This window comes from Peromyscus leucopus, chromosome 5 (genome assembly GCF_004664715.2).
Source record: "Peromyscus leucopus breed LL Stock chromosome 5, UCI_PerLeu_2.1, whole genome shotgun sequence".
In the NCBI taxonomy this organism is placed as follows: domain Eukaryota; kingdom Metazoa; phylum Chordata; class Mammalia; order Rodentia; family Cricetidae; genus Peromyscus; species Peromyscus leucopus.
In genome coordinates this window covers 36,291,646-36,303,321 of record NC_051067.1, presented here as the reverse complement: position 1 = coordinate 36,303,321, position 11,676 = coordinate 36,291,646, and the positions used below count along the sequence as shown (strand labels likewise).

Here is an 11,676-nt window from a genome sequence, read left to right as displayed (position 1 = left end):
TCTGTGGTCTTCCTCCCATCAGCTGTCTTCCTCATGACTTTGAAACTTTACTTGTCCCCTGTCATTGAAAAGATGCTGATTATTGTATCTTTTACTTGCTCTTAGTAAATAGAGCTCATTAACAATGAGTTTATTCAAATCTATATTTGCATTTCCTCCCATGTTAATTTCAAAGGACAAGGAGTTTAGCTAGATAATTATCTCTTTAGTTACTATCTGACTATGAAATTATATATTACACTAGGAAAGTGTGTTTCAATGATGATGATAGCATCAGATTAAAAGAATGGGTGAGGCCATGGATGATAGATGACAAGCCACCACTGTCACTTTTCTTATTAAACTAGTTACTGCGTACTTATCCTCATACCTACGGAAGAGTGCAGCTCTCACCTTTCCATAAAGAAGCTTCCTGTTGCAGTTTATAAAGAGTCTAACAGGAAGTTACAACTGCTCAAATGGTCAAAATGCCGACCCATTTAAATTTTAATATTATGTTGGCAGTATCCATTTTATAGCAGATTTCCTTATGCTAAAGTTGATGGAAAAGAAGGAGAGTATTGCACAGGATTATGCATCTTTATTTCTGTGACAATCCAGACTTTTTGTCCAAGAGGATAAATGGATACTAAGCATGCATGCAAGAATGAACCCAAATCTACATTTAGTAGATACATCTGTGAGATGCCACACTTGAGTCTTCTAGTTTGAAACCTGACATTATGTCAAGGCAATTTGGGGAGGGGGGACAACTAAGGCATTTACCAAGAAAGCATCTAAGGATGGTATTCTTTAGTAAAAATTTCTAAGTTCCCATAAGAGCACAAACATGTGCAATAAATGTGCAACCGAAATAAAAAAGGCTGGAGAGATAACTCATAGGTCAACAGCACATGTACTAGCTTCTCAGAGGACCCAAGTTCAGTTCACAGAACCTACAATGAAGGCTTACTCCCACCTGTAACTCTAGCTCTAGGTCATGTAACACCCTCTTCTGGAATCTGTAGTATTTGTAGTCATACTCACACCTATACACAGACAGACAGACAGACAGACAGACAGACACACACACACACACACACACACACACACACACGTGTGTGTGTGTGTGTGTGTGTGTGTGTGTAGCAAAATATTTAAAATTTTCTTTAAAAGAGGAAAAATGATAACACCACAAGAAGATATGATTTGGTAAAAAAAAAAAAATATATTGCATCTGTCAGTCCATATTCAGTAAAGCCAAAACTAAAGGTCACAAACTGCTTCAGATGCATGAACCCCCAAATTAAAGAAAGTCATCAGTAACTTCATTATTATTCACTAAAATAAAATTACTTAGATAATCTCTAACAGATGAATGGAACTTTTGAGTGCATGGACAAATGCATTTTTGTCACCTTGCCCTAGTGTGGTTTGGGGTCAGGAGAGGCAGATAGATCATGAGTTCATAACAGTTTATCTACATCCTCCCTGTGAGTGGAGATAAGGGGCTAGGATTGTTTTTGATTGCATTGTGTACTTGCATCTATGTGGAAATGTGTGTGTGTGTGTGTGTGTGTGTGTGTGTGTGTGTGCATACGTATTTTTTTGCCCTAAAAATGACTGTGCTTCTTCCCTAAATAAACCATGCAAGAATAGGTGATACCTGGTTCTCCTTAGATATGAGTACACATAGACACATCGTAATTAGCATTTTTCTGTCTTCACAAGTCTTCCCATTATTCAAGCAACAATCCTTCCCACATCTAACCTCATTTTAAAAGAGTGTCTACTATCTTGGCATTTAGTCTCTCTAAGCTTGTTTTTTACTATACACATAAAAAGTGAAAATACAAATTCACATACTAAAATCAAGAGATAAACATATGAAACTATGTGTTATAACCAAAAGTTATAACCATCATACATGTACATGTCACTTTTAAAAGGAAAAAAATAGTTTGTGAGATAGTAAAAATCACTTAAAAGGGTTCAGAGTGTTAGAGGGAACAGAATATCCTGCACTTTCAAGCTTATGTCCATATTCTCTGGTATTTAGTGCATACATTTTGAAGCTTTTAATTCACCCAATAATCTTGAAGGAGAAATTTTATAATCAGTGTAGTTTCAAGCTATTTCCTAAATTAAAAGTCAGAATACATGGTGCAGACTCTGAAAAGAAATAAGGTTATATTTTGAAGGAATCACCTTCTATAAGTTTTACAGATTCTCTACCTCAAACTACACTCTCATTTCCTTTTGTGGTAATTAATCAAAATCCTTCATTTCTGGCCAATATGTCTTCCTGAATATGAATAAGAAATAAAATACCATTTGATGTTTAAAATTACGGGGGCAATCTTAATGACGGAAATAGATGACGGGGAGGGGAAGAGGATGCCTGATTATATATATATTCATGAAGATGTCAAAGGTTTATAAAGCCAATATCTGCAGATGAGAAAGCTGTGGTTCTTTCAGACCTTCTTTGGTGAAGTGTGTTCCCAGAAATAATCACCACCATGAACAGCCAGGGTCCAGTCCGGAAAGGTATGTGCTGCTGCTCAGTGAATAATTCGCTTTCTCAGTATTCTGGGGAAGTATGGGGATGTCTAATGTAAAAACTTAGCTAATTCCGATTTCAACTCTAGAGAGGGGTGGGGAATAACTGCTTTTCTCCAGACATGGGATAACTAGAATCAACATGAACCCAAGACAACTGTGGTGCTGTACAAAATAATTTGATACCTTATTCATGGCAACAGATAACAAAAATACAGAGATAATTAGGTTTAAAGCAAGGGTGGTGGGGTTGCTAATTTTCCACAGAAGGAGTTGGGAGCATCATGGGACACTCACCTTGTACTCCAGCTACGCATCACCACCTATTCTGATGTCAGTTTCTCAAAGATGCAGTTGTCTTTTCATTAACAACATAGTTTAGAAGACTATCCTATTAACTGATTTATAAAGTTTTCTTACCTAAGTATAACAGACTATTATATCAGTGGCTTTCTAATGGGAGAGATGTACTTCTTCCTGGGATGTCAAAGGACAATTCGTGCTAACATAATTGAAGTAAAAAGGAAAAAGGAGAGTGCTACTGGTAGCTAATGGGCAGAAACAGTGGATGCTCGGAAATATTCTCTACTACAAAGCAATTCAACTCATAAAGTTGGTGTTGCTGAGACTGAGAACTTGTACTGACACAAACCATAAGAACATTGGGTCCACCTGTCAGATTCTAGAAAGAAGCAAGAAATATTTTCTTTTTGCCAAATATCTATGTTGGCCAGTTGAAGTAAATATGATGAAACTTCCAGTGATGTAGGCATAATGCACATAGTGATAATAGGTGTCTGTTTTACACTGCTCTAACAATCTGGTGGAAGCTGAATGACATTTCAATAGAAGAGAAAAAAAGTATTAGGACTCTAGTACTAACTAATTACCTTTACTTTCTTTGTGTCATTTAAAGAAAAAAAAGAATTAGTAGCACCATAAATTTGTTTTGTAACATGTATAACAAACACTTTTTCTATTTTATTTCTTCTTAAACTGAAAACCCCTCACATGATAAATATTCAGAACAGTGTACTCAGAGTTAGAGAATATCTATGTAGTTATGAATTTACAAGAGCTCTTGTTATAGCACCATTATCTGCAAAGTATATTTCTCTCACACATGTATATAAACTATCAAGTCTCCTAACACACACACACACACACACACACACACACACACACACACACACACCACATACACTCACTCACACGTAAATGTATTTATGTATTCTGTATTACATAAATATATTTGGAGTATGTTTTTGGAAAATTAGAAGTATTTTATAAGAACTATACCCAAATAACATTTTAAGTTTTCACCTAATAGGTTATTTAGCAATATCATATAGTAATTTTCATAGGGAATGTGACTACTCAAGACCAGAAGAAACTACCACAACATGAAATTGTTTTAGGAGATTGACTTAATACAGTAGTTTAGACTTATTTATGTTCAAAGCAGTTGCAAAGTGCGCAAGTACTTCTGAGCAAAATACAAAACGACAAGAGCCATCCTATTAAAGCTACAGGTCTGGGAAAACACGGAAGATGGTGAGTCTTCCTTCCCCAGAGATGCAACCATACATGTAAAATACTAGAGACAGATAAGGTTTTGCTTCAGTTGAAAAAATCATCTCACAATGGTTCCTGTGTTTACTTAGCAGGGACACTCCTGCTGCTCCTGATGTCTAACCTGCTGTTCTGCCAAAACGTGCACCCTCTGCCAATCTGTCCCAACGAGAATTGCCAGATGTCCCTCCAGGAGCTGTTTGACCGGGTGATCATGCTTTCTCGCTACGTCTATAAGCTGTCTACAGATATGTTCATTGAAATTGTAAGTACTTCACTCAAATCTGGCATCTGTTCAAAAGGGTCTCTTTGCTGCAGTTGAACTTAAACAAAGATCCAAACTTCAAATACTGCATCTTCACGGGAAAAAAAAATGTTAGCTGATAAAAATTGCAACAAGAATGAAGCAATTTCATGAAATCTTATGATTTACAAGAGTGAAATGATTTTCAGTTTTTTTAAATCATGTTTCTGAACTTAAATTAGAGATGTAAAGTAGAGCCCTCAGTGTAGTTGGAGAAGACTTCTAAATTCCCAGTCTTGCATGTGTAGGGTCAGGCTCCAGAAGCAGCATTTTTCACTTAGTGCTTTGCAGATGCCCAGTGAAGGGAAAAAAGCATGGAAGGAGTAAACTTTGTGGATGGACTAGAATTAACCTAAACTAAAACCATATGAAGAAGAGAAAATAAAAATAAGCACCACTCAGACAGCCCCAAATGCTAAGTCATTTGTTCAAACTTTCAGAGCATGGTTTCAATTACAGGGGGAAGGCTAGTTCAGAAGCAGAGAAAGTTCTTCTCATGCTGATGAGGGTCTTTTAGAGGACTTACATTATTTCTTTGAGTTAATCTACAGGACTGTTACCAGGAACAGTTTTAGTACATCAGTGGATATCCAGAAATTGGTTCATCATTAGCAATAAATATGAATCCATAATGTTCTCTGTACTCATTAGCATTTCATTCAGTTATTGACTGATCATAGTTTACTTTTGAAATCCTCCTAGAAATTCTTCTAAATTTTCAGTTTTACTAGTTTTTAGTTTATAACAATATCTTATACAATAAATAATAAAATTACACAAATGATTTAATATTAATTGCAATGTATATATTAAATATTTTTTTAATTAACTTTTTTTTGAGACAGGGTTTGTCTGTGTAGTTTTGGTGCCTGTCCTGGATCTTGCTCTGTAGACCAGGCTGGCCTTGAACTCACAGAGATCTGCCTGGCTCTGTGTCCTGAGTGGTGAGGATAAAGGCGTGCACCACCACTGGCCAGCACTTAACATTTTTCAAAGATGTATGTCTAGCATTTTGCAGTTTACTTTTTCACAATACACATAATTATGTTCAGTATTTATGAAGAACTTTGTACTGTACAAATATATAGATTCAGAAGCACTTGAATGAAGCTGTGTTTTATAATAACTACTTAAAAAGAATCATATCAATCTGAAGCCATGGGAAACAATAAATAAAGTAATATAGATAACACATGCTATGGTATTTATTTCAAATATGAGAAATAACACTTAAAAGATATTTTTATATTTTAGGTATTTTTAATGTTTATTTTCTAAATTATAATTCATAAGAAGTTGGGACAAGAAAACAAGACAGTATAGAATAGGTTGGAAGATTAGACATTGAATGTAAGAAAAAAATTGGATATAATTGGGAGATAAGTAGGAAAAGGTTTACATACTTCCTTAATTTCAAGTGTTATGCTAATTTAAACTTAAATATACACCAAGTGCTTTAACATTCTGGTTATATATCTTTTAATTCTTAAACTTTACTAATAAGATTTTTGTATCATTTCCAGGATAAACAGTATGCTCATGACCATGAGTTTATTGCCAAGGCCATCAATGACTGCCCTACTTCTTCCCTGGCTACCCCTGAAGACAAGGAACAAGCCCAGCAGGTCCCTGTGAGTTCTAACCCTGTTTTATTTCCAACATAATTGAGGTAGTACAGAGGTTTTGGTGTTTTCCAGGTTATTAGAGCACTGAGTTAGGTACAATAATCATGGTTTAAAAAAAAAACAGGAGGAGTGATTTACCAAAATAAATATACAGTGTAGAGTGGGTAAGAGTAAAATGTCATACTTAATAACTTTGTAACAGAGTCATGAGCTGTCCATGAAGATGACATTACATATGTTATTCTGTAGGAAACTTTGAAATGTTTTCATGGTTGTGGATAAATTAACATTCATGCATATGTAAGAAATGCAAACTCAGTTGCATTTTTTCTACATTTCAGGAACTCTTCCATTGACAGCTTCCATTACTGACGGCTGCAATTTCACTTCTTAACTTTTCATTTTCCTAGTTCTACTTCTACTTCTCTAACAACATCTGGATTCTTCCCAGACTCCTTTGCCTTCTTCTATGACTTAATTGAAAGTCTCCTCACCAAGCAGTATCTGAAAAATACTTTATTGTGTTTCTCACAGTTGTGACTGGGGTCTCTTATATTAATAACATCTTAATATTATAGCAGGTTTAATCATTAAGTTTGTAAACCATGTCTTAACCAATCTCAACATAACTGAAATCAAAATATATACACAAGATGATTATGCCTGAGAGAAGCCAAAGAGATACCTTGTCTCAAAAAATGTTTTGGACTACTTGGTCAACACTAGTGGCATTTATCTTTTCTCAACCAATCAATCAGCCAATCATTCTCTCTCTATATATAGTACATTTGTATATAAATTTATGTGATATATATATATATATATATATATATATATATATATATGTGTGTGTGTGTGTGTGTGTGTGTGTGTGTGTGTGTGTGTGTGTGTGTGTTTTCTAGGTCAGCCAAGAAACAAAAAAAATAATAACAAAACAATAGGGTTTTTTTTGTACCAAAGTACAATAGTTTCTCTACTTTATTAGTCACATCTGAGTTCTATATTCTTGCTGTTCTCATTAATGTTATAGTGGTAACTGAAGAGAAACTGAAATAGCAGGACAAGGGATGAAAAGGAAATATTTGGTGAAAGATGTTCCATTGCTATACTCTCCACAAAGCATACAATTTACATTGCTCCAATTCTTCGTTACAAAAAGTTTCATGTTGCAATGTATTATTATTTCACTGTTGAGATGAGGGACTTGGGCTCCAAGAGGTAATACTGCATTTGTAGCAGTTTTGGTACTAGTAGACAAGGAGTGCTGGCTTCATCTAACTCAAGCTCTAACTCTTACTCACATGCTATTATGCTCCCAGGAGCCTATGTTGCCACTACCATTGGTCCTATTCCTTTCCCTCATATGCTTTATACTCTTCTATTGTAACGTTCCTTGGATTGTACTCTACTCATCATTTCCATTACCATTTGAGTACATAACAGACAGCTGTACAGCAAGTATTTCAAACCAAGCATGAGTTTAATGTATTATCTGTGGAGTGAGCTAACATTGGGTGTTCAAAACTCCATTATGGTTTTCATTCATACTTTTATTTAAATACAGTGCTCTGTCATTATTCTTCATATGTACAAACCAAACAATGGGCCATTCTTCTCAAAGTGATGGAAAGGGTATCATGCTATTCTTATTGTGTCTTTTAATATTCTAAAGAAGATAAAAATAATATAGTCACATAATAACCAGTCTCCTTCATTAGTGTGAAAATTATTTGGGCCACTGGTCATTTCTAGGGGTAGTATCTATCTTGCCTGTGGTCTTCCCAGAACCTGCTGACTTCTTGTAAGTACTGAGTGCCACCAAAGCTTTGGTTTGTTATGGGCGTACACAGAAATGAAATAGAAAAAACCTGACCATGAGGGCAGATGGTAGAATTTCAGAGGGATATCAAGCACAGAGAATTTGTATCTTAGTAGAAAAACTGGTAATTTAAATGCTAAGGAGATATAACTAAATTAAGTTCTTTCCACGTAAGTATGAAGACCTGAATTTGTTCCTTAAACCTTACTTTAAAAAGCCAAGCATGAGTGTAGCTGGTCAGGGTGGTGTGTGCTTTTAATTCCAGCACTCAGTAATCAGAAACAGGTGGACCTATGTTCTAGGTCAGCCAAGAAACAAACAAAACAAAACAAAGCGAAAAACTCACAACAGCTACCATCACTGACAACAACAAACAAGCAAATAGAACCTGAGGTTGCATGCTTGCAATCTCAGCTTTGGAAAGGTAAAGACAGTCTAGCCAGTCAGCGTAGCCTACTGGGAAATTTTCAGGCTAGGGAGATACCATGTCTCATAAAATAAGATGACTCCATCTGAGCAATGACACCTAACTTTGCTTTCTAGTCTCCAAGCCTCCAAAAGCCTGTACATACATACTACACACACACACACACACACACACACACACACACACACACACACACACACTACACACATACACACACAGAGACACAAATGCACACACATACACATATGTAAATGCATAAAGAAAAGTAGTCATTTAAATAAGTCATTTTTTTGGTTGAATTTTCAAAGTATATGCCAATAGTTAAATTTTACTTCTCTATATATTTGTGGTCTAGAAACATATTGATACACACAGTTATAAAACAAATATTTTAATCCCACTTTTATGAAGAAAAGCCATATGTCACTAACTCGGCTGTATTTCACTTGCTTTAATTATTGTTCAATGTGATTGCTTAGCCGGAAGTCCTTCTGAACCTGATACTCAGTTTGGTGCACTCCTGGAATGACCCTCTGTTTCAACTAATAACTGAAGTAGATGGTATTCATGAAGCCCCTGATGCTCTCCTATCAAGAGCCAAAGAGATCGAGGCACAAAATAAGCGTCTTCTAGAGGGAATTGAGAAGATACTTGGCCAGGTGAGCACTTCCCTGAAACTTGATTGCTTTTCTTATTCATGCAAAATCTGGTGTCTACAATGAGAAACAAATTTTGAAAAAACTCTTGTTTGCAAGAACAAAGTTTAGGCATTTTACATTTTAGAGTTCTATTGAAGCAAGAACCAAATTCTTACTAGAGTAGAATCTAATGTCTTTGAATCTTAAAATTCAATTATGATATTTGTTAGGTGTGGCCTTCCTTATGCTTCTTACAAATTCACAAATGGCTTGCCTTTTCTTGGGAATGGATGGTTAAAAATTCAACAATGAAAGGAAAACAGACTATAGAATTGACAAGATAAAGCTTTCTTGAAGAAATGTCATATACATGTATTGACATTCTGGTTAGATTCCCCTTCTACAACTACACCAGAGAATTAAAGTGTGAAGGAAGAAAAAAGAAAATAAAAATCAAATTAGAAACCCTCCTGCCAACTTTGGCCCTCGTCCATAGGAAACTGGAAAGATATGGATGGGTCATCAATACTGTTCCAGAAACTCTCAAAAGGGGCATACTTTTTCTAAAATATTCCTTATTTTTATCATGTATAGAACAAAATGCAGTTTATTCTGCATGTTGTTTCACTTGAGTTTCCTATATCAAACTCAAGTCATTGCATTTGATAGACCCAAATCATTTGACATATTTAAGTTGATTTAGTAGTTTGAATTTCTCCAGTTAAGATAATTATTAGTGCTGGTGAAATTAATAGCTAATCAGCTTTCTGAAAATCATGTAAATAAAATACATTTGATGAAAGAAAGTAGGAGTATAGACATACTAATTGTTTTATATTTCTTCCTAGCTGTTTGGTGTATATGTTAACATATGACATTTTTGTAATTTTCATGAAAGAATGCAATTCTGATCAATAAACACAAATATGCAAATGTAAATAAAACCATTAAAACAGCAACATATGTAGTAAACACTCTGATTTTGAGGTATTATCTTCATTTCTGTGAGGCTACATTCTGACTTCGTGATTATTTCATAATGAGGTACCAAGCATATTCTTCCTCAATAAGGTTTCAAATAAGTGCAATTCAGTTCAAAACAGTAAGATGGCAAATAATGCATTATCAGAAGTGACAAAGTACAAAGTCGTTGAAACAGACAAACACCTTGGATAAAAGCAGACACTCTCTCTTTCACCATACCTTGGTAAAAGCCTAGGACATGGTGATTATCATCTGTCCACATGAACAAGACAAACTTCAGCTCAGACCACTTGCCTAATACCAAACGTATCTGTATACTCTGGTTCAAACATTTAGATGGCTGAGAGACTTCTTGTAACTTGCTTAATTATGGCTAAAATTTTACATTGTTCTTTCCCCAAAACATGAATTTAACAATTAGAAGAAATAAGGATGTAAAAATGCTAATTGGAATTATCTGTTTTCTAATTAGGCCTATCCTGAAGCCAGAGGAAATGCGATCTACTCTGTTTGGTCACAACTTCCATCTCTGCAGGGAGTTGATGAAGAATCCAGAGACTTGGCTCTTTATAACAAGATTCGCTGCCTGCGCAGGGATACCCACAAAGTTGACAATTATCTCAAGCTCCTGAGATGCAGAATTATCCATAACAACAACTGCTAAGTCCACATTCATTCCATTTACTTCTGAGATGGTCCTTAAACGTCTGTTTCTTCAAAACTTCTGTTAGTATTGTAGCTTTCAGTGCATGCTTGGGTGCAATGGGTCTCTTTAAAGAATAAAAACTAACTTTTTAAAAACGCCAAAGTCTGAAAAAGCAATCTGTCAACATTTCACTTGTTAATTTAATATAAAATATTACACTTACATCATCATGTTTTCAAATTTTGTCACAAATAACAGGTTCAAGGCTTATAAATAATACAAATGGCAAAATAACTTAAAAGTATAGAAAGTTAATATGGGCCAAGATTTTCAGAATTGAAGAAGGAAGTCACTATTAACAAATCCATCCAGTCTTCCCAAAAGGTTGAAAGCTAGATCATTTCTATGAGACAAATTTCTAGTGTAGGATTGGATAAATCAAGCACGATGAAAATGGGTTGCTTCTATACAGTACACTATCAGCCAAGCAATCTGAAAGTGTTAGGATACAACCATGTATTATCCCTAGCTATCTTTAAAAATTGGCTTTAGCAATTCTCCTCTGCAGTCATTTTACTCAATATGATAAGATGAAGAAGCAGGTTCAGATAGAACGATAGCAGATTACAGAAAATTAAGTAGTGCAGTGTTTTCCATACATATTGAGCTAATCAACTTGCACTCCAGAGGAAAAAGTTGTTACATGCTTTGAGGACAAACTACACTGTAGGAGACTTTCTTAAAATTCTCTAACTATTTCTACAGAATCAAAATCAAATGACAATTTTTTACTCTGTTGAAATTGGTCACCATGTATAAGTTTCCATGACATTTCTATCTCCTACATTGCTTATTAGTGGAAAAATGCATCTGGAAATAAAACAGTAAATCTAACACTTTAAAAATTTGTACATATATATACACCAGACATAGGAGAAGATATGCCTGATGTTTATAAATCAATTAAATAAATGGCTAGTGCATTGGGTCAGTTTCTTACACAGGAGATTTTGGAAAAGGAGGCACGTGATGCTCCTAATCTACATATGCTTCTATAACTGTTGCTGATTCCACAGCAAAACTAAATATATAGAACATATTACTGAAGGTACTGAAGGAA

The 11,676-nt window shown here is 34.9% G+C and overlaps 1 protein-coding gene across 1 annotated transcript; it reads left to right on the top strand.

The window, feature by feature from the left end:
* Window positions 1–2,450: 2,450 nt before the first annotated feature.
* On the top strand, window positions 2,451–10,674 carry Prl (prolactin). Its single transcript, XM_028881884.2, has 5 exons — window positions 2,451–2,529; window positions 4,206–4,378; window positions 5,941–6,048; window positions 8,768–8,947; window positions 10,383–10,674. The coding sequence occupies exons 1-5, from the start codon at window positions 2,502–2,504 to the stop codon at window positions 10,572–10,574; spliced, it is 681 nt and encodes a 226-aa protein (XP_028737717.1). The 5' UTR covers window positions 2,451–2,501; the 3' UTR covers window positions 10,575–10,674.
* The last annotated feature ends 1,002 nt before the right edge of the window (window positions 10,675–11,676 follow it).

Bases quoted from the DNA above. Each gene is read 5' to 3' on its own strand.
- Prl (XM_028881884.2), top strand. From the start codon at position 2,502: ATGAACAGCCAGGGTCCAGTCCGGAAAG. The intron at 2,530-4,205 runs GTATGTGCTGCT...GTGTTTACTTAG, and splicing joins CCAGGGTCCAGTCCGGAAAG to CAGGGACACTCCTGCTGCTC. The intron at 8,948-10,382 runs GTGAGCACTTCC...TTTTCTAATTAG, and splicing joins TTGAGAAGATACTTGGCCAG to GCCTATCCTGAAGCCAGAGG.